The 23,496-nt window shown below is 40.1% G+C and overlaps 1 protein-coding gene across 1 annotated transcript; it reads right to left on the bottom strand.

The window, feature by feature from the left end:
- Positions 1 to 6,821: 6,821 nt before the first annotated feature.
- TRAF6 (TNF receptor associated factor 6) lies at positions 6,822 to 23,261 on the bottom strand. The gene is made up of 7 exons (XM_021685379.1): positions 23,080 to 23,261; positions 19,466 to 19,783; positions 15,784 to 15,934; positions 13,868 to 14,026; positions 12,203 to 12,274; positions 10,141 to 10,218; positions 6,822 to 8,424 (listed from the first exon to the last, which is right to left on the bottom strand). Exons 2-7 carry the CDS (start codon positions 19,759 to 19,761, stop codon positions 7,555 to 7,557), a joined length of 1,626 nt encoding a protein of 541 aa, XP_021541054.1. The 5' UTR covers positions 19,762 to 19,783; positions 23,080 to 23,261; the 3' UTR covers positions 6,822 to 7,554.
- Between the last annotated feature and the right edge of the window lie 235 nt (positions 23,262 to 23,496).

The raw sequence follows: 23,496 nt of genomic DNA, 5'->3' as shown, positions 1-23,496 counted from the left end.
CTTCTGGTGGGGCTTTGTCTGCTTTATGTAGACACTTCAAGTTAAAGGACTGGCCAATCAGAAAGGATGAATACCCACCATTTGCACCGACATGGATGGGACTGGAGGGGATTATGCTAAGTGTAGTAAGTCAAGCAGAGAAAGACAGTTATCATATGGTTTCACTCATATGTGAAACAAGGAATAGCGTGGAAGGGGAAGGAATAGGGGAAGGGAGGGAAAACTGAAGGGGAAGAAATCAGAGAGGGAGACAAACCATGAGAGACTGTGGACTTTGGGACCCAAACTGAGGGTTACAGAAGGGAGGGGGGTGGGGGATGATGGGGTAACCAGGTGATGGGTATTAAGGAGGGCACGTGATGTGATGAGCATTGGGTGTTATATGAAACTGATGAATCACTGAACACTACATCTGAAACTAATGATGTACTATATGTTGGCTAACTGAACATAATAAAAAAAATAAAAAATATATACAAAAATAAAAAATAAAGGACTGGCCAGAGGGAAACAGCTGGGATTAAGAAGCTAGACCTTCTCACACAGGGTTTTTTTTTTTGTCGTTGTTTTTAAATCAACCTCTGCCAATCAGGGTGGAGCGGCCCGTGAGAAGGTCCAGGGTAATGGATAATTAAATAAGGATATTTATTTAATATACTATATATTAAAAAAGGATTTATATATTTATACTTATATAAATATATATTTTTATATTTAAAGGATTATTTTTCAGGATTTAGGAATCTAAATCTCAGTGTGGTTTTATTACTTAGTTTTCAAAAGTATAAATTCTGTGAAGCTCAGACTTGTTGACTCGTTTTTATATTAAAATGTGCAAATCCCTACCCAGACCAAGCAAAAATTATTGTGATTATGCATCATTTCCTGACAAGATTACAACTGTCACTTCATAAAGTAATCATGCCCCTGCTGGTCCCCATACAAAAGTTAATTTTAAAATATGACAAGTGTAACAAGACATCCACAAGAATGGACTGGTCAAGAAACTAACCCAAATTAGAGGTGGAGTTTAAAAAAATTTTTTATGGCTTATTCTGGGATTAATAACAATATTTCACTTTTGGAACTTTCCAAGAATTAAGGTGGCATTTTGTAGAACACGTGCATGCTTGACAAACTTGTACGTCCCACTTAGGGAAACTGAGTCTACTTTTGAAGAGACGGGGTTGACCCACAGAAAGCTTCCTAAAAATGCTTTTTTGCCACACGATAGAGGCAGCCATCACTTAAAACAAGTGTCTGGGGGGTTTGCTAATGATGGAGCGGCTGGGATAGCCTCGGCCCTGGAGTTGAAGCTTCTCAGGCATCTGTTGGGACTAAGTTCATGCCGTTTCTGGCTTCGTACTTTCTGTTTACCTGGTTTTCTCACTGGGCCTAAAATGGCTGTGCAAACGTTTCTCTTTGGGCCCAATTTTATTTTGCAAAATACAGTTTTAAGAGTCCGAGGAAGAAACCACAGCTTAAACCAAGGTCTAGAATAAATCATTTACCATTTCCTAGAGGAGCAAAATATTAATTGTATTTCATGTGTAAACCAGTGGCTGGGATCATTCTTTCCTCCCAATACAGTGAGTTACAGTCTCCAAAATAAAACAAAGATAAAGCAAATATCAAAGCAGTGTAGTTATTTTATTAAAACAAACGCGGGATACCAGTTATATTTTAATATGTATATTTCATTTTAAGTAAGAGTACTTCTGTGGTAAAGCCATCGGTGCTGTATACAGGCTGAGAAGAGAATATGCACAACAGATGGGAGTGGGTAGGCCATGTCAGTCCAGCATTTGTTTTCATGTACACTAACATTCAATAAGGTGCCATTCAAGAAACACTTTTGGTCACACTCTTTTAACCACTACTAAGACAGGATCTAATGTAAAATCTCCAAGTGCCTTTGTGACTTAAATGTGAATCTATATGCATAACCTAAGGTTGGAAAGAACAGGTCACACTTACCTACTAAATGGAGTGGAGACCCTGTTGATTCCTCTGCCAGTCCTGCAATCCAGTTGTATTGACCTGATGGAGACCATGGCAGGTGGTGGTGGGGGGAGGTCCTCTGTGTTGTGCGTGGTGATGGGGGCGGTTGGAGGGGGGCAGTGGAGGGTGTGTGGCAGTGAATCTGGGTAATGCCTTTAAGCCCTCCCTTTCACGCATCCTGCTCTTCCGATGAACACTGATTTTTGGTCTTTCTGTGATGAGCCACCCCCTCCCATCTTTGCATTCACTCCCTCTCACAAAACACATTATTTTGAGTCCAGATGGATTAGGAAAACTGCTCACAACTTCTGTAGCAACAGTAAATTCTTAGCAACAGCAGGCTTTTTGATGACACTTTCACCATTCCATGTGCTTCAATTTTTCACGTTTTCACCCCATAGCTTGTCATACAGTTACAGAACTTTAATAGCCTCCTTGGGTTCATAAAGCGTCTTGCTTAATAGATCCAAGCATTAATAAACATTACCCATTACTTAATAGTATCTAAATTTCAGATTCTATCCCACTCTTTACAGGTAGATAAACGGACACAAAGACAAAGAGAACTGATTTGCCCATGGTCAGTCAGGAGTAAAACCTAAGTCTCTTAGCTTCTAATTTAGGGGTATATATGCTAAATTACAATGCCTCTTTAGCCCTCTGGGAACATAATCCTGGAATCCTGTGTAAGCAAAATGGGCCCAAAATTACATTCTCACCAGAGAAATTAATTGGATAATTTATCAAGTGTGAAAATAACATTAGAATATTCTGCACAACTAAGGACTTTCAAATAAATCCATTATAAAAAGCATCCCTTCAGGCAAAATAAATAAGATCAAAATTCAGCATAATAGATTTACAAGTTGAAAACTAACTCAAAGTGAGGACCACAATTCCAGCTACAACTCAAATCTCACAAGTTTCCCCGAAGAGATGACTCAACTGAAGCTAATTATCTTAGCAAAATTTTTAAAGAGAAACCAAACTTGAAGAAGTCTCATTAAAATTAACATGTATTAATGTTATAAAATATTACTTGTAGATTCTAGGTGGTGGTTGTTCAGTATACAATTCATCCAACATCTTTGCATGTTTGAAAAATTTCATAAAGAAAGTGCTGGGGGAAAAAAATACAACAAAAAACAAAACAAACTCATCTATACCATTCCACCTAAAACTTACATGACAAACTACCAGAAATTGGTCAGTTTTAACCAGTATTTTCATTAACAGATCATTACTAAATATATGAGTGTGTATCCTGTGCCAGGCACTGTGCTGAAACATGAACCGAACACTGTCCCTGTCCCTCAATTTTCACATTCTCCTTCGGACTGCAGTAAAACTGTCGTTACGTGCTTCTAAGACTGGCAGCATTTCTTTCTTGGAATACAGGAATCCATATGCTCTTCTTTCCATTGGCCTTTTAGCTTTTACCCTGAAATCTACCTGCAACTTTGGGATAAATGCAGTCAGCTGGCAGAGGAGCTCTGACAGGAGGCTCTCCTTTCCAGAAACCACGGCTGGGAAGCAGCATTGCGGCTGTGCTCTGGTGACCTTCCAGGTGGGCATTCAGAGCTGCAAGCCTTGACGGAGCACAGGGGTCGGCCTCTCCTTCCCTCTTGTCCTAAAGGCAGGGCTAGCGTCGGGCTGAGAAAGCACTTTGAGAGTAAAAAAAAATAGCACATCTTCTCATTCCACAACATGCTTGCCCCATCTAGAATGATTTTTCAGTATTTTATAACTTTATAATAACAATTTTGGGAGAGGAAAAAGCTTTAAAACATTAAAGGCTTAGGTGACATTTAGAGAAACGAGTAGGCTTTTTTTTTTTTTTAAAGACACAGCAAGAGCAAGAACACAAGCAGGGGGAGTGGGAGAGGGAGAAGCAGACTCCCCACCGAGCAGGGAGCCCGATGTGGGGCTCGATCCCAGGACCCTGAGATCATGACCCGAGCCGAAGGCAGACGCCCAACGACTGAGCCACCCAGGCGCCCCGAGTAGGCTTCTCTTTACAGGCATGTGACTAAAAGTGAAGGCTGTAATTGAATACTACAATCTGTAGAGATCCATCTAATTTGATTTCATCAAATCAACTTTCTGGAGACTGGCAATTCGGGAGTGTCAACTCCATTCTGTAGAATGCAATGGTATCAACTGTGAAACTTACTATAGCTTATTGTGTGAATCTGGAAAATTTAGAAAAAAATGTATTTCAAAAGAAAAGTACAAATGACTATTGTCCATTTTTCATTTTTTTAAGGCATTGCAGTGCTTAGGCTCTGTGGAACTAGGCATCACAAAAGAGACCTAATGGTATTTTATATAAATGATGAGCATAATTCATAATTTAATTGAGGCAAGCCAAAAAAAGAGCTGGAGTAACTGAATTAAAGCACAATGCTTTCAAGTTTTAAGTTAGAAAAACCTCTCTCCTAATTAAAAGTGTTTTCTGGTCACCAGAGATTAGAGGGTTCCCTGGATAAAGGAATGACAAGCAACTGCTCCTCTTTAAGGAGAATGTATTCTAATTGCATGCATAATTCCTAATTCCTAATTCCTGCTTAGTTTATCTAAGACTTTACTAGTACAGAAACAGTTAATGGAGAACTTAATTTTATACCTGTCACACAAACTGTCAGATGTCATCCAACATCTCTATATTAGCCCATCATTAGAGGAAAAAACTCACCTTTCATTCTATCTCCCTTGACTCGGCCCCACAATAGAAGCTGAATCATACTGTACTATAGACAAAGCTTCACTGCTGCCCTGGCCAAAGGACCGTAAAAACTCCCAAACTACAAATCAACATCCTGACTTGTTTTCCCACAGCGAAATACATGACTCGCAGCCAGTTGCCTCCAACACTGGGTTGGACCTCTCTGGGAAAAGAGGAAACAATTTTGCTACATTTGAGAATGATGTCAGAAGATCAACATGTTCAAAAGTTAATAAAATAAGAATGCAGGGTGCAAACACTTGAAAGCCGGTTGAGTGAAGCCAGCATGTTTGAGTCCAGCAGATTGGAAAAATATAACAGACCAGATTTTCCACCTCAGGCTTGATTCTGAGGTGAGGTCTTAACAAAAGTTTCTATTTGGAATGACAGCTTGACCATTACTTTTATTCTATATTCACAGTGAATGACCAGTATAAAATAAGTGCCTGGTTTCTTACAAAATTCCACATGTTTGGGGGTGAAAACAAATGCTTATTTGAATTAAGATGAGACCCAGCTGATGGGATACTACATTTGAAGTATTATGTCAGCAGAAAATAAGGCAGAGCAATTTCCTACTGGCACAATCCTTTAATAAAGTATTGTCAACACTCTGCTGGTTAGGACTTAATTTCTTAAAACAGAATTTTATGGTTGGAGTGGACCTTAGAAACATCTAAAGCAACTCCTTATTCTACAGATGAGAACCTTGAAGCTAGAAGTTGAAATTAGGCAAAAAACCCTGTTTTTGTTTGGATTAAGCAGAGTGAGTAGAAAAAAAAATAAACTAACCAAAGCAGGAAATGACTGGCTTCAGTACCTAAAGTACAGCTATGCTTTTAATAGAAATTTGACCAGGAAGCTTTTAAATAGTATTTCCTTTTTTGGTGGGGTTGAATGTTTTGTGGCAACATTTTTTTCCCCTCTGATCAAAATATATGGTTTATTGTAGAAAATGTAAAACATATTAAGAAAGCACAAAGAATATAAGTCATCAAAAATAGTTCAGTACATTTCCTTCAGGCTTTTCTATGCAACAAAAAAAGTTTACCATTTACTTGTTAAATGGAACTCAACAATTACTCACTGAAAAACAGTCATAAGAACAGCAGTAGTGCGGGGCTCTCAACCTGGAGGGTGGTGCTGCCATGATTCTGAGGAGCTAGTTGGAAGGCACAGCAGCTAAGGGACACCAACTGCCAGGAAGTGAACTGGGAACCAGCGATGAGCAGCTGGTAACGGTTGGTAACTCTGGGGAACAGGATCTCCGCATGACCCTTCTTTTTACTGTGGAACTTAAATGCATCAGAGCAGGAGCCTCAATGCGGCAGAGAGGAAGTGCAGAAACACAAGTAAAGGGAAAGGTCAAAGTGACACTTGCTGGGTCTGCCTGGAACCAAAACCATTCTTTTCCACAGACAAGGTCTCTTGGCTTCCTCTTGAAATTAAGGCTCATCTTCAATGCTGGTCAGGAAGCTCTGATCTGGCCCCTCTAAAGATATAATTGCATCTCTCATGACCAGACAGCAGTAAAACAATCTTGTGTGAACAGCAAGGAGTATGGGTCCTCTCAGATTCTTCTAAGAGCCTCTACTAGCTCTGGGACTCGCTGAGAAAAAGATTTCACCATATTTAGTATCTATAGGCCTTAACAAATCAATGGCAAAAAATCATCTCTCCCTATTAGGAACATTTAGCCACTTCAGTACATTCCAGATGACCCTCCTCAACTATGTATTGTTGTTGACCAAAGCAACCTACTCAGGCTAAGTCCTGACAGAACCACTATGACTGCCCACCTTGGTTTGATGACCTCTCAGGTTATCTCCAGTGATCTCCCAAGTATTAAGAAATTCTGTTTTTAGGAAATCAGTTTTGTTCCATTTAACAACTATCGGAGGTGTTCAAAAGAGCTGAAAATTTCTGGCTCAGATAGCTCCCATCACCACCAGTGAGATGCCATGTTGGCTGACTGATGAGACACATTTTTTCTGTTGGTGCTTCTATGTGTGCATCTCCCTGTCCTATAAGCATTAAGCCACAGAGAACATATGTAAAGCTGTGGAACTCACTCTGCACTGAACAGACACTGGGCAGTTGGTACCCACATGGTTCTCAACAGTCTCAACTCTGGAGAAGATGCTACTTGTAGCCTCAAGGAAATATGTAAGCCAGATAAGTGTTTATACTGAATAAGTAAGGTTACATTTAGGGTTTAAACTAGTTTCTGAACATCCTTAGTAACACCCTACGGGGGTTGGGGGGTTGGAGTGAATGAGAACTTAAGCTGTCCAAGGATTAAGGTTCAAATCCTCTGAAATCCGTACAAGGTCAAATAAAATGAGAACTCAGCTCCAAAGTAATAATTCTCGCTGGCACCAGCATGAGGCAGTAGTGATTCTCAAGTTTAATATATTACATATAGTATAAAAATAAGCTGAAGTTTTAAGGAATGTCCATTATTATTAAAAGGTTTGAGCTTTCCTAGTCCAACCATGGGCTTTTTGACAATCAAACACACTGGAGCAAAAGCCCATGGAAGTACAACAAAGAGGTATACTAAGTGACAAAAGAGCTTCTACAATGTGCCACAGGCACTTCGGTTTTTGAGAAAGCACAGAATGTGCAGATTTCCAAGGAAGAAAATAAAACTGCTTCAGAGATTTGTAACAGGAAGAAGTGGTAAGTGACCTGTCTAATAACATTCACTGGTGAGTACTACACTGGTGAGCCTTCCCACTTCTTTTGTGGTTTGCATATTATTGAGAACAAGGCCAAGACACTGCTTTCTCCAGACGGCTTTTTGTTTTTGAACACATGCAGGGATGCTATGTCCCTGAATCAGTACTTCGTGGCTGAAAACCCTCCCTCCGGAGACTGCCCATGTCAAAGCGGGTAGAGACCTCACAGCGTACTAACAAAGTATCATCCTTAATGAAGGTTCTTTGTCTTAGGGCTTCCAGGTGCATAAAAGTCACATAGCCAAAACCTTTTGGGTTCCGTGGGATTGTGGGTCTCTGGAAGGCAAGCAGCTCTGGTTTGGCATCCATGATCTCTTCGTGGTTCTGCCTTACAGGCGCTTCAGACTGATCAAGAATTGCAAGGCGTATTGTACCCTGGAAGGGCCAAGGCAGGTGGCTGTCATACTCTCCCTGCATTGTGTGGACAAAGAGGGATATATAATTAGCACAGCGCTGAGCAGTTGGTAACTGGAGGTGCAGGCGCATGCACAGTTTGTAGCCAGGTTTGCCCGTGTAGAATCCAGGGCTGTGAATGACAACAGGTTTCTCCTCTTCCTGAGATTTCAAATGCATCCCAAAGTTGCCAATCTTCCAGATGTAGATCCCGTTGCACTGCTGCGCTTCTATTTCAGCAACTTTGTCTTCAAGGGTTCTAATGGTTCGTTTGAGCTCATTTACATACATGCTCTGAGTTTCCATTTTAGCAGTTAGCTCTCGGATTTGATGGTCTTGTCTTACAAGGCGACCCTCCAACTGCTGAATGGTTTCTTGGAAATTATGGACCTCGGGGTGACACGGAGTGGAGACCCGGGACACAGAGGAAGAATCGTATGGCGCCATATCACGCTGAGGTACAGGAGCTAAAGCAAGGCTTAAACCCTGAACGGCCTGAGCCAACATTCTCATGTGTGACTGGGTATTCTCTTGTAGGTGGCGTGCCAAGTGATTCCTCTGCATCTAAAAACCAAGCATAAGCCTTAGGCTGGGACTAGATACTGTGAGGAAAGGGACCTAGCCAAGCCAAATAAAAGGTTTTTAAGTAATGTCATCATTTCCCTCCAACCCCTAACAGCCTCCTGTCTTCATCAAATTCTTGATCCAGTGAGACGATCTTGTCTCTTTAGTCACTGAAAAAGTGAGGCTATGTGCTGAATACCTTTCACTCAGATAAATCTCCCTCCCACCTATAAAAGTATCAGGATCTATACCCATCCTTCGCTTCTGACTCAGAGATGACTCTCCGCTTGTCCAACATTAATGCTTCACCTGGGCTCTCATTGGCACCCACCTTTTCAAGACCTCAGAGGTTTTGCTCAGTTATACCCCTTCTCCTTTATCTGCATTCCCTCCCCTTAACCCTTTCCCTCAGAATATATTACAGCTTTCCTGTTGAAAAAAAAGGTACATCTCTCTATTAATCTCATGTCTCTCTTTAGCTAATACCATTTTCTCTCTCTTCTTTTTACAACCAAGAGTACTCCATCTGCGCTGTCTCCAATTTGTTTTCCAAAGTGCTGCAAAGTATAATCTTTCTTGTCTCCACACTCTTCTCATGTCATCAAGAACAGCTTAATTGTTATATGAGAAAGTATTTATAACTTTTATTACAAAAGTAATTCACGTATATTATCAAAAAACAGAAAATACAGATGACTGAAAATAAAATGAGTTACTTATGATCTCACCTAACTACCATTAACACTTTTTTAAGAGATTTTATTTATTTATTTGAGAGAGAGAGAGAGAGAGAGACAAAGATAGTGAGAGAGAGGGGGGAGGAGAGGGAGAAGCAGACTCCCTGCGGAACAGGGAGCCTGACTTAGGGCACGATCCCAGCACCCCAGGATCATGACCTGAGCTGAAGGCAGACACTTAACCAACTGAGCCACCCAGGCGCCCCCCATTAACATTTTGATACATTTCCTTCAAGTCTTTTTCTCTATGCAGACAATACAGAATCTTCCCATGGTAATCATAGTATATACTATTTCTTCACTTTATTCTTAAAATTACTAAATGCGTGCTTATTGTAAAAAAAGTCAGGTTAAAAAGCATAATGGAAAAGCAAAAGTATAGCTGGACTCTCCAGAAAGAAAGACTTATCATTAATAACCATCGATCTCTGGGGTGCCTGGACAGTGCAGTCAGTTAAGTGGCTGACTCTTGGTTTCAGCTCAGGTCATGTTCTCAGAGCTGTGAGACTGAGCCCCACGGTTGGGGTGGGCTCTGTGCTCAGTGGGGAGTCTGCTTAAGACTCACTCTCTCTTTGCCCCTTCCCCTGCATGCGTGCGCTCTTTCTCTCTCAAATAAATCTTTAAAAAAATAACCATCAATCTCAAATATGTGACACAACTGATCACTAGCCTTGAAGCTTATTTTGGAGAGCATAACAATACCACCTCTTCCTTGCCTGATTCACCAATTTCTAATACAGTCTGTTCATGACTCCTTTGATGGTCTGCTTCTCCTTCCTGTACACACTCACTCTATCGACCTTCCATTATCATCACAAACCACTTCCCCAAATCAATATTCCGAGTCCCAATTTCTCTTTGGAGCTCAAAAGTTATACACTGCATGTCAGCCATATCCCCTTCCACTGGTATTCTCAACTTCACTACAGAATTTTCTTTGATATTCAAGAATTAATAAAAGAAAGAAAAAAACCCTTACCTTTACATGGCAACCAAAAGTACTGAATGTGCATGGAATTGGGGCTGTCGGACAGTCTAGATCATAGTGATTAGGCATCTGAAAACCAAAACAAAGGTTGAAAAATGGTTCTCCCTGCATATCATGTTCTAGTTTAATGATCACATTTGAAATAAAGATTTACATTTCATCTAAACAATATCATGTATTGTCTATGGATGCTTTTGCACAATGCAGAGTTGAGAAGCTGCAACAGGAACCATGTAGCCCACAAAGATCAAAATAATATTTATTTCCAAAAGTCACAGAGAAAGGCTAGAGCAACATCTCTTACCATCCCTCCAAATCACTCAAATGCCCAGAAAATGAATGTTTCTATTGCTAGGAACTAACCCCCTCTAGTGGCACTTTAGAGAAAAGGCACCTTCTGATAGCAACTAAAACTGCAAACTCAAGACTCACTGTGGTCCAGACCATTTAACAGGGACCAGTTAACTGCATACACTGAAACCACTGGCTGCGGCCATTATTTCCCTCATGACCGGCTCTCATAAATCTTACTTTCTTTTAACCAGGGCATGTTTTGGTTACCATGGGGAGATGCAGATGCAGATGTCAGAAGGTATTTTAAGCACATTAATCAAAGTTCTAAAGAAAGTCTCAGCCTTTGATTTGGGGATTCTAAACACATTCTTTAAGTTGAGATCCATTATGCAGAATCATGTTCTTTGAAAGTGGTGCCAAATTCCCTTTAGAAATTTAGTTTGGCTATATTCATAGATACTTCGAGCAGAAATGACTATAGAAACTACTTAGTCCAATTCTTCATTTTGCATCATCTGGAACAGCAGTCTGCAGAATTTTTTGTAAAGGGACAGATAGAAAGTTTTTTGAGCTTTGTAGGCCTTAGGGTCTCTGTCCCAAGTAGTCACCTCTTACTATTGTGGTACACTAGCCACGTACAGCACACAGACATGTGGACATGGCTGTTTTCCAATAAAATGTATTTACAAAAACAAGCAGTGGGCCAGATTGGCTGGTGGGCTGGTCTGCTGATTCCTGATCTAGAATGTCAGCTTTCTTGTCAGAGATCAGTGGGCAAGTTAGGGGCACAGCCAAAATCAAAACCTGGGTTTTCTCTTAACCTAGAGTTTTTTCCTACATTATTTTATTTTTGCTGGGTTTAATATGTGATACACGGTTTCCTTCAAATATTAAAACAGAGCAAAAAAGAAAACTAAGGAGGTGAGACTTCAAAAGCAAAAAGAAGTTTAACACCTTCGAATTAAGGCTTTGTTGGGGGAAAAAACCTAAAAGACTTTATTAAAAGACAAATGGAAAAGTTTAGTCAAGTGACGGGTTTTGCTTGCTGCTACTTATTAACGTAATCAATTATGATCTTGGGGTTTGCAGATTTCATGGGTGTATAAATATTTAGTGACTAATATTCATATTTTGTGGGTAAACTCCCCAAATGTCAAAAGATAGCAATCAGATGGAATTTTCCTTTCTCTATTAATACAAATGTACAGTTTTCTATTATTACTACTTTTGATGATGTCCATTAGCAGGCTATGGCACAAATGAACAGAGGCGCTACAGATCTTGGAAATCTCAAAACGTCCCACTATGTCTCAGGGGCGACAGCTACAAATAATGCTCTGCTACTGAACAGACTTGCTTTCATCTGTTTCATAGTTCTCTCACTTTCAGCTGGTCTCTGGACACCTAAGAACCCTGTTCCACAGTGTGCAAATATGTATTTCTCAAAGTTTTTCTTTCTTTAAATGGAGATTTTTTTTTATTATTTTTATCTTAAAATGACCCGGGTTTGGTAGGAATTTTTATGAATATACACAAACACGGGTATTATGTTAATGACTTAGGAATTTTAAGTACTTAGAGCTGAATATTTTGTTCTTTCTAAAAGTACTATAATAATTTACATGAAAGCTTTTCAGTTTTAATACTTCTTCAATCTGTATTCATTTTGACTTACTGATTTAAATTTCCCATTAAAAACCTAACTCGTTTCTTTAATCCATTAATGGAAATATTAACTTACAAAAGGGAATCATTATACCTGTTCTCTGATGAGCATAGTATTGCAGTATTCACAGATGACATTTGCCAAAGGACAGTTCTGGTCATGGATCTAAATTTTATTAAAAAAATATAAAAAAAGCATGAGAAAATCTGAAAAAGTAACAATCTATTTATAAAAAGTAATTCACTATAAAAAAATTAAAGACCTCAATTTGTGCAAAACAAAAATGTAAAAATAATGTACAAAGGTTATTTTCTCTCCAAAGGGAGCCAGTGTGGTAATGAGAGGTTCATCTCACTTTCTAGCTCTTTAAAAGAATATGAGTAGTACACAAGAGAATCTTTTAAATCATTTCTTTTGAACTTCTGCGACGAGTTTGGACAAAATTTACCAATAATATAATTCTCCAAAGGCCCTCTTCCAAAAATTTCCAGCAACAGCATGATGTCTTAACTAAAACTCTTACCAGGAAGGTTAAAAGAATAGAAGTATTATTAGAGCAAGAACCTTTGGTGCCCAGGTTCTCATATGCCCCAGGAAAGTGAGCTTTGTGTTCCAGAATACAATGAATTTAGTTTAGTTGATATGCTGAGAAGTAATTAAGCTTCTAGGTTAAGTCCACTTACTGAAGTTTAGGAAGACATCAATTTGCTCTAATTATGTCTCAGACTTCTCTACATGTTTAGCAAGTTAGCAGACTTCTTTAATATTTCATCAACTTAATGAATATGCTTGACCTTCTAAGAAAGTAGGAAAAAATTACCAAAATGAATTTATAAGAAATAAAGTTTAAAGAAGTATTTTCATAGCAATAAAAAACATAAATTATACATAGGTTATGTTAGTAAAGAGGACACAGGATGGAGATCCTGGACTAGATCTTAGTGCTAGCTTTGCCACTGACTATATTAACATAAAATTATTTAACCTCTCCACATCTCAGTTTCTGAATGGAAAACTGCTCTATCACTATGATGCTGTCAAGCACATGACACTTCTTTTTAAAGATAAACGTTTTAATTGAAGTATAACATATGCACAAAAAAGTGAATTCATTACATGGGTATAGCTCAATAAATTATCATCAAAGGAACACATTTTGTGGTTTTTAATTTATTCTCCATAAAAGTTTTATCTACCTATTCTCTTTTTCAAAGAGAAAAGTGTAAGTCTGATAAAGTAATCATTCTACTTGTCTCTAATCCAAAATTGGTCATTAAAATATCACATAGAAAAGGAGATCAGCATATGTCTTTCCTAGAAGCTTGTGTTACTTGCATATCTACTATAGTGGTTAAGTAGTATAAACAATGTTTTCTAAGAAAGATATACAAGTATAAATTCTACACTTACTTACTAAATGGTTTATTGACCCCTCTTCTTAAAAGTCAATCTTCCCACCACTGATAATATAGACTCAGATTTGGAGTAACATCTTCTTCTATACCCTCAAATATACATTAAAACATTTTTTTTTTAAGATTTTATTTATTTGAGAGAGAGAGAATGAGAGACAGAGAGCATGAGAGGGAGGAGGGTCAGAGGGAGAAGCGGGATCCCTGCTGAGACTCGAACCCGGGACTCCAGGATCATGACCTAAGCCAAAGGCAGCCGCTTAACCAACTGAGGCACCCAGGCACCCCTGAAACTTTTATTTTTTTAAAGAAGTAGTAAAATTAACAAATCCAAGTAAGTACATGCCTCTTTATCTTCAAATGCCATCAACGCAGCACAGTTCACGCAAGAAACCTGTCTCCTCGGGCACTCCTTAAGAATGTGAATATTAAGTTGGCATTTTTGGAAGGGACGTTGGCACTGGGGACAATTCATGAGAGCAAACTCACAATGTACTTGGTGATCCTGTAATGAGGAAAATGTAATTGATCAGTATTTGCCAATCCCTATGAAATTTCCTAAGAAATAATCTACAAATGTACTGTTCCCTTTTATAGAACTGGCTACTGAACCTGCTTTGTCTAGCACATACCATATGAAGGTCTTACTGAATTTATTATTTATTTATTTATTTATTTTAAGATTTTATTTATTTATTTGAGACAGAGAGAATGAGAGACAGAGAGCATGAGAGGGAGGAGGGTCAGAGGGAGAAGCACACTCCCCGCCGAGCAGGGAGCCCGATGCGGGACTCGATCCCGGGACTCCAGGATCATGACCTGAGCCGAAGGCAGTCGCTTAACCAACTGAGCCACCCAGGCGCCCATTTTTTATTTATTTTAGAGACAGAGAGTGAGCGAGTGGGAGGAGCAGAGGGAGAGGGACAAGCATATTTCGCACTGAGCGCAGAGCCTGACGTGGGGCTCAATCCCACGACCCTGAGATCATGACCTGAGCCAAAATCAAGAGTCGGATGCTTAACAGACTAAGCCACCTAGGTGCCCTTGGCCTTACTGAATTTAAATAATGGTTGTGAATTACAAGTTTATACAAAGAATGTGAATTCTCAAGTTCATGTATCCAATTAGGGAAAGATGTCAGATTTTCTGATTATCAATTTAGTCTCAAAAGGACCATTCCTTCAAAAGGAGCTAAGTAAAGGTGGGCATGCTGCAAATACATTTTATTTTATTTTTTTAAAGATGTAATTGGCTTCCCATTGTTAAACCAGGTATTTTTTAAGATTTTATTTATTTGAGAGAGAGAGACAGAGAGAGAGAGCAAGCACAAGCAGGGGGAGCAGCAGAGGGAGAGGGAGAAGCAGGCTCCCCACTGAGCAAGGAGCTCGACATGGGGCTCAATCCCAGGACCCTGGGATCGTGACCTGAGCCGAAGGCAGACACTTAACCAACTGAGTGAGCCACCCAGGTGCCCCACAAATACATTTTAAACACTTAATTTCAAATACAACATAAGCAATATTTAATTCTTGTAAAACAACCAAACTAAGAATTGTTTTTATTTAATTTAAAAGCAAATGCTTTTAGCTGATTACTTCAGCTAATCTCAAGCTGTAGGAGGACTCCATTTAGCTCTTAATAAAATATACAATTTAGAAAAACAAAAAAAGTATGGTTAGGATACTAAGATGACAGACGACTACATAGAGTTTGCTGCTTATTTCAAAACGAGAGAAACAAAATTAAGAGATTAACATGTGACATTTATATTTGAAATGCTCCTCAGGTTTTTTTTTTAAAGATTTTATTTATTTATTTGACAGAGACACAGCGAGAGAGGGAACACAAGCAGGGGGAGTGGGAGAGGGAGAAGCAGGCTTCCCGCTGAGCAGGGAGCCAGATGCGGGGCTCGATTCAGGACCCTGGGACCATGTCCTGAGCCGAAGACAGACGCTTAACGACTAAGCCACTCAGGTGCCCCACAATGCTCCTCGGTTTTATTGCAGATAATGTTCACCTAAAAAATTTGTAGTAGAATACGGATTTCTTTCTTATTATCACTGGGGCAAAGCCAGAGTATATGGATTAGAAATATATAGTTTCTACTCATATTTATATTCAATTATGAAAGAATTGGTATTAATTCAGCAATAATTTATTAACCAATTATTATATGCTAGGCACAGATGGGACACAGCAAAGTGCGTATCCTCTAGGAATTGCCTTGCATATATGCTAACAGCTAGAAAATAATTTTAATACCTCAAGATGCCTCAGTTCCATCTTGTGCAAACAACCTTCATTTGGACACTTCACCATCAAAGAAAGAATCTCTCGTTTTGCAAAATTGTCAGGAAATAGTTGATTTTCCAGCAATATTTCATTGTCAACTGGACATTTGTGACCAGCATCCCTAAAAGAAACAAGATACATACACTTAGTAGATTTAAACAAATGTTAACGTTAGAACACACAAAACTTTTAGTCACCGCACATAAATTCTTCATTGATTATTTCCTATGGAAAGTAATTTAACAGCATATCACCAAAATAAACTGTTCTTCTGTGGACAGTTTAACAAGCATTCTTTACTGAAATGAATACAACTAGTACCTTTTGGTTACCTATCAAAAACTATGTTGCATTTTAGATTTGGGGATAGATTTAGAGCAAAAAATGAGAAAAATTGAGTAAAATCGTATTTCGATTGGCATGAAGTGAAATGAAAGTTAAGGGTGGGAATTGTGGCAGTCTGGCAGGCTTCTGTTCTGTGAGCAGCCGTAGTGTCCTAGTGAGATGGAACTAGATGGGCTGCTCGTGTGCCAACATCTACTTGTAGTGTGCTGCTTGGCTGTAAGGAAAAATTAAACCAATCAGCAGTAACCTTACAAGGTCACATTTTTAGGTGTACTCTGAACAGTCATTACAATACTCTGGCTCACAGGCAACAGAAGGTTTCCTTTATGTTTAAGGTACAGTGTAGTAGGGAGTAGAGCACCTCTATGTCCTGATTCCCAGTGGTTTATTCCATCTTATGATGGAAAAACCATCCCTAGGAAGCTTGGGTGTCTGTCACTCCCCTTTAACTTTTTGGGATGTCTCAATCTTCACTGAAAAGTGAAGGTCAGGTAGGCTACTCAATCACTCAAATATTTGTTGAGCACTTCCTATGTGTAAACCAACAGTGCTAATTGCTGCTGCAGGTAAAAAGCTGCTGAAAAATGGGGTCTGCTGTCAAAGGTCTTAGAAATAATAAAGGTGAGAGACATGGTCTTTATTGAGGCCTCTCTCAGAATGCATGTTATTACTAAATTGTCAAAAACTTTCTGAGAAGCATAGAAATAGATGCCCAAAATCTAAGTGATGGATGACTAAGAGAAAATAAGAACCACCTTACAGAGTAAACTGGAAACCACTGTCCATAGCATTAGCAATCACTCCAAAAGAAAATGGAATTGAATTGAGATAGATTTTGATTCCTTGAATGACTATAAGAAATGAAAAATTCCAGAGCTGTTCCTTTAAGAACTTCAGAGTTAAAGCTAAATGGTCAATTCTAACTTAAAGGGAGACAGGAAAAAAAAAAAAAAGCTCAGACTTCCTTTTGTGGGTTTTACTTCCTTTTCAGAACATGTCCCACTACTTGCATGAACTTTGCTATTAAAAAAACTGCTAAAGATTAGCTACCTTCCTGGGATGTGTGACCACTTGGTAAAATACTATATATTTTTACCCACAGGAAAACCAACAATCCACTTTCATTGCCTACATAACAACATAAACAAACATCATTATAAACAAACAAACAAAAAATTGAGCCTTTAACATCATTCTCATGTATATTCTAAACCAGTGGTCTCAACCAGGGCAATTCTGTCCCCCATTGGACATTTGGCAATGTCTGGAGGCCACTCTGGGAGTTGGGGGTGGGGGGTACGACAACATCCACGAACAGGGGTCAGGGATGCTGCTAATCATCCTACAAGAATTTCCCACAACAAAAAATTATCTGGGCCAAAATGCCATGTGAGGAGGGTGAGAAAATCTACCCTCAACAGATCTTACCAATTCAACAGTGGGTAACACAGTTTTTTCAAGAATTACACAAGTCACATGTCCCCTTGTTACTTAAATCAAGCCAAGTCCCAAGTGTGGATGTAGTTACCCTAAACTCAAGTTTTATGTTAAAGTTAATTTAAAAGTTCAAAGAGAAAAACTTGTAAGACTAGTGAATAGCCAGCTTAACCTATTTAAGAATGATTTTACTGAGGAACATAAACTCCTCCCCCACCTTCTTCCGTCATTTTTGTTCAGGACAGAGCCCTTTAGTCACCTAAAAAGACTCCCATCTATTTCTGAATTATAGTAAAATGTATCTATTTCTTAGGAGATGATTTTGAATCACATGTGGAAATCCCATCTACCTTCATTTGGTTAAAGCAGCCATGATTTACTGAGCACCAACTGTGTCAGGCACTATTCCTGGCACTTAGGAAATAGTGGCACTCAAGAAATAAAAGAGATGTCAACATCTGCTCTCAAGGAGCTAATCTTCCAGTCAAACAAGCAGACAATAAATAAATTACCTGGTATTTCAGAAGATGAAAAGTGCTAAGGAAGAAAGGAAAGTAGGTTAAGGGAGACTGAGAGCGTGGGGGGAGGTAGTCATGCTGTGGTATAAATAGGGTGGCCCGGTTACCCATGAGAAAGTGAGATGTGAGCCACACTGGGGGAAGGAAAGAGTATAAGCTGAGCAATTAGCTGAAGTAGGAGTGCTCCAAGCAGAGAGAGCAGTTAAAGCCAACTCCCCAGGGCAAGAGCATGCTTGACATGTTCAAGAAACAGCAGAATGAACCGGTGGAAGGAAGGGGAGTGTAGTAGAAAGGCGGTCAGAAAACAGACTATGAGCCTATTATACAGGGCTTTACAAGGACTTTGGCTTGTATTCTCAGATGACCTGCTGCAATGTTCTGAGCAGTGATATCATATTACTTATTTTACCAGGTTGTACTGAAAACAGTCTGGAAGAAGGCAAGGGTAGAAGCAGGAGGCCTGTGAGGGCTGATGGTGAATCAGATGGTGGTAGCAAGTGGAGGCAGTGAGAAGGAATTTGATTTTGGGTATATTATGAAGGTAGAGCTGTCAACTATTACTTCCTTTAAAAATACTGGTTATTTTACAGTTGTCGATAGAAACCAGGTTTAACAGAATTTAACACAGCTAAAATAAGAATAACTGATCACTTAAAAGCCAGCATTCTTTGTATGGCTGAGATTATCAGATTCTAACAGCATCATCATTTAAGGTACATTTTTTAAAATTTGATTTTTAAGTAATCTCTATACCCAACATGGGCTCAAACCCACAACCCTGAGATCAAGAGTTGCATACTCCTCCCGACTGAACAAGCCAGGTACCCCTAAGGCACATTTATTCTATATTATTTTCTTAAAGCATAGAGACTCACCCCTTAGTCTGCAACAGAACTGCTTTAAGTAGAAATAGCTAATTTACCTATTTATTTATCTAAGGGACAGGAGGGGACAGGACAGTAGTTACCTTTCATACCACAGCAGAAGCGAGTAAGAATCTAAATTTCTCAATTTTTTGTCCAGTGTGCTTTTCCCTAAGTAACTTTTTACGTATAAGACTACTCTCGGGGTGTGCTCTATGTAATAATGTTCTCTATATTTGGTTCTGTTGCTGGATACAGTTCTTATGCTCACGTACCTTATATTTTTTTTTCAAGAGTTATTTATTTATTTGAGAGAGAGAGAATACATGCAAGCACGGGGGAGAGGCAGAGAGAGTCTTAAGCAGACTCTGAGCTGAGTGCAGACCCTGACTCGGGGCTCGACCTCATGACCCTGAGATCACCACCTGAGCTGAAACCAAGAGTCAGATGGTCAACCAAATGGGCCACCCAGGCACCCCGCTCACGTACCTTATTGATTTGATGATGCAAGCTTTGCAGAACCTGTGGCCACATGGTGTTTGCACTGCTTCCCTTAACGCCATCAAGCAGATGGGGCATTCATACTTGCTTTCCAGGGGTGGGTCAAACTCCACATCATACCCCTGGATCTCTTCCATAAAGGAGCTGGACAGGTTCCCCGGGCTGGCGGTTCCACCCACACTGTCATCTTTTGCTGCAGCGCTACACGGGCCGGCCATAGCACCACAGCAGTCACCCTCGGACTGGCCGGATCCACAGCTGTTCTCACAGTTTAGCAGACTCATAGTAATGTGATTATCAACTGCTCTGTAGAAATAGTGAGGAAAAAATGCCTTCACACACATCTACACACACACACATAGACATCATAGCTTATCAAGGCAAGTCACTATTTAGTTGATATATGTTAGCCATGTTAATAATATTTACAGAGAATGTTTCAAGTTCTTTGGGCTTTGCTTCATGGCTACGATTTTTGAGTTGTGGAGTTTATGATCTAGGAGAAAGAGAGAATATAAGATTAAAAGAAGAAAAGCACCTCAACTGTAACACTTAGTTGTATCTTAATTATCTGCTTATATGTCTGTTTCCTGTTGACTGAAGTCAAGAATTTTCATATCTTCAGTACTTAGCACAAGATCTTTCATATAACAGGTGCTCATTAAGCATATGCTGAAGAACTGAATTATGTTACTGACGTTTCGACTTCAGTATCGTAAGGTGAAGAGCACAGCAAGACCAGCAAGCAGTGCAAGGAAGAGCGATGCACAAGGAATCAGGTGATCACGTGCAACACTAGATGTGTGATTTGGGGCAACCTAACAATTTGGCTCTTGGTTTCTTCTAGATTTGAAATTCTACAAGTACTTCTAAATGTTCAGTGTGGGGATTTCTATTATGTAGAAAGAATGGAATTGAAAATATATATGTGTATGTCCTTTTGCCTTCAGTCAGGTCAAGTGACTATGTCTCATTATTAATGACTGGAAAAACACGTGAGGTTTCATTGGCCTATTGAAAACTATTGCTTTCATGGGTAGGTGGGATGCTTTCAAATTCTAAACCCCCATAGTATTTATGAATTAGAAGCTAATGTCTAAAAGCAATTCACAGCCTATGTAACCAAGTCTCTGTTGCAGATAATTACACCTGAGGAAAATTCCTAATATGTGCCAGATATAGTTCTAGAAACAGAATGTAAGCCTCTAGTCAATATGGTAGACATTTATCCCCCTGCCTGTCTCATTTTCATATGAAAATCCTGGCTGCCACCAGGCCAAATAGTGGGTTAAAACAGTAATCCTGTATCTTTTACTTCCACACTTTCTTCTTTTACAGACACCTTCTTCTTCCCAAAAAGATCTACAAAGGAAGAGGCACTGTTTTGGCTGGATAGACAGTACGTGAAGCTTAAGTGCTGGAATTTGATGATAGGGGTTTATTTCTTTTCTCCATTATTTGGGGTAGGACCCGGACGAGTTAGGTAACCTTCTATCCTTCAGTTTCCTCATGTATAAATAGAGATAATCATGAAACCCACCTCAGAATTACTGAGGATTAAATGTGTTAATATGTGCAAAGCACTTAGAACTGCCTCTGGAAGAATGAGTTGTTATTATTATGTGCAGCTCCCTGTAGTAAATTAATTGAACAATTTCACTGTCCCCATTTTATCAGGGTGGAAACTATGGACCATAAAAGGGTTAAGTAACTTGCTGGAAATCATAGGCAAAACCTGAAGCGTCCCCCAAGGTTGATAAAAGTAACCAATGACCAATTCCCTATCACTTAAAAAAATTCTAATATTATACTCAATCACTCTGAAGAATAAACAGTCACAGCCTTCTCACTATGTAAGCTGCTTTATAACAATACCCCTGAGCCTCATTCCATGTTTTGGTTCAACTGCTCCTGGTTTGCAAAGAATTTTTTGGTATGTACAATAAAGTTTTACCAACTACTACTTCAGTGATTCACTGGCTTTTACTTCTCTTATTTTTGAACTTTGACAAAGCACAGCCTTAATTAAATATTGTGGGATGTAACCGCTGATGACTTATTTAGACTGCGAAATGAATAAATATTGTCAAAAATCATGGCTTGTCATATATCATGGCTTAAATCCAAATATTAGTATCTGGGTCAAAAAGTACATAGTTAAATATCTTAGGGAAGGGAGGAGTATGGTGATGCACAAAAATGTGCTCCTCTAAGATCAACAGATGCTAATGAGAGAAAGGTTCTAAGCTAAAGAAATCAACAAGGTATGTCTTGAATCGGTCAATTTTAAGTCAACGGAAAATTCATTCATAGCAAAACACAGAACTCCTATAAAGTAAAATGATATAAAACAAAATACTGAGAAAGTACCTTTATTCTTCTACTAGCTTTAGAAACAACTATTCACCAACTCTTTAAAATCTATTCCTGAAATGCAAAGACCTGTAAATGTGCTGCAAAATAGTCAACTGTTAGATCTTAATTTTGAATACAAATTCAAGAGGCATTCCCCTTCCTAGGCACTATTTGTTTTCCTCCTGGAGGCAAGGATTTGAACAACTTCTTTTAAAATTGCAGCCAAAACTGTATCAGCATCATATATCCCATCTTATCACAGAAAAGGTCTGGCCTTTACAATTCTGAAATACTGAGAAGTATATAGTACATGCAGGTTGAAACTCGGCTCATCACATGGGCAACAAGTGCCTGAATGAAACACATTCCTTCCTTGAGTCACAAAAAGGCCACACTGTCCTTAGCCCACCCCAACCTCAAAATCAGAAAAACCCCTTCTATCTTCCCAAGTAATCACAGAGGAACGGATAATATGGCAGTGGTTGGGTTCACAAGGCCAACACTTAGATATTCTTTACAAGTTTTTCTCGTTTCTACCCCTGTGTAGCAAGACATTAGTAACCTGTTCTCCCGAGAAACAGAGAAACACGCAAATACTATACATTTAAGCTGCTAATACTTTAGGTGCTTTCTGTTCACATTCAAGACAGTCCTAACTCTCAACTGGAGTTCCCCTAAAGCCAAATACTAGGAACAGCTTTATCAACCCAGCGTCTGGAACAATCTCTACAACTACCGAATGCAGGGGCGGGGGAGGAAACATTCATGTCATCTGAACCTTTTTTTTTTTTTTTTTTTAAATCGCTGTCTGGGACCTCTATTGAGTTCAACAGGGAACCCCAAAATAGCTTTCCCATGACAGTGACAGAGAGCGACGGGAATTTACAAGGTTTGGGTTTTGTTTTGTTTTTCCTTTTTTATAAAAAGCTGGTAACAGCTCCGAGGGACGGGAAAATCCAGGAGGCAATTTCCTTTTCTGGAAAGGGGAATACGGGGGGTGAAGGGAGGTAGGGTTAAGGAAGGGGGCGCGGGATTCCCGCTGGCAGACGGAGTGAGGGGAGGGGAGGAGGTGCCCGCAGGCAGGGGGAGCAGAGGTGAGGGGAGAGGGGGCAGCGTCCCCAGCCTCTGGGAAGCGAGGGGACAGGAGGCGGCGACCCCAACCTGTGAGGAACTAGAGAGGAGGGGGCGGCGTTCCCAACCTCGGGGATGAGGCCGCGGCCGCCGGGAGGAGACGTCCGAAGACTCACCGCTCTCGTCCGCTGGACCGCCGACGCCAGCCGGCAGCACGACTCGGCTCCGCCAAGGCTGCTCACTCCGAGTTGAGGCGGCCTGGACGCCAATCTGCCGACCCGAAGGCCGCTTCAGCTGCGACCCCGGGCCGCCCGGAGCCCGCGCCCCAGCCGCGGACGCCCCTACTTCCGCCTTCTCTGCTTTCTCTGAGCAGTGAGGGGCGGGGATCGGGCGGGGCGGAGACCGAGCGGCGGCGCCGGGCCCGGGTGCCCCCTGGCGGCGGTCCTCCACGGGCCCGCAGGCTTCGGCGCAGGCGCGGGGCAGGTCCAGCTGTCAAACCCGCGCACGCCGGCTGGGCTTCCTTTTCAGCTCGGAGAGATAATCGACCTGGGAATTCCTGACCCCGCAGTCCTGAACTGGTGTATGTGGGTGTG

Source organism: Neomonachus schauinslandi, chromosome 11, assembly GCF_002201575.2.
Source record: "Neomonachus schauinslandi chromosome 11, ASM220157v2, whole genome shotgun sequence".
Lineage (NCBI taxonomy): Eukaryota > Metazoa > Chordata > Mammalia > Carnivora > Phocidae > Neomonachus > Neomonachus schauinslandi.
This window is presented reverse-complemented; position numbering and strand designations above follow the sequence as displayed.

Bases quoted from the DNA above. Each gene is read 5' to 3' on its own strand.
- TRAF6 (XM_021685379.1), bottom strand. From the start codon at position 19,761: ATGAGTCTGCTAAACTGTGAGAACAGCTGTGGATCCGGCCAGTCCGAG. The intron at 15,935-19,465 runs GTACGTGAGCGG...TGTTTCTTTTAG, and splicing joins TGCATCATCAAATCAATAAG to GGATGCTGGTCACAAATGTC. The intron at 8,425-10,140 runs GTAAGGGTTTTT...CTTGGTTTTTAG, and splicing joins CTTTTGGTTGCCATGTAAAG to ATGCAGAGGAATCACTTGGC.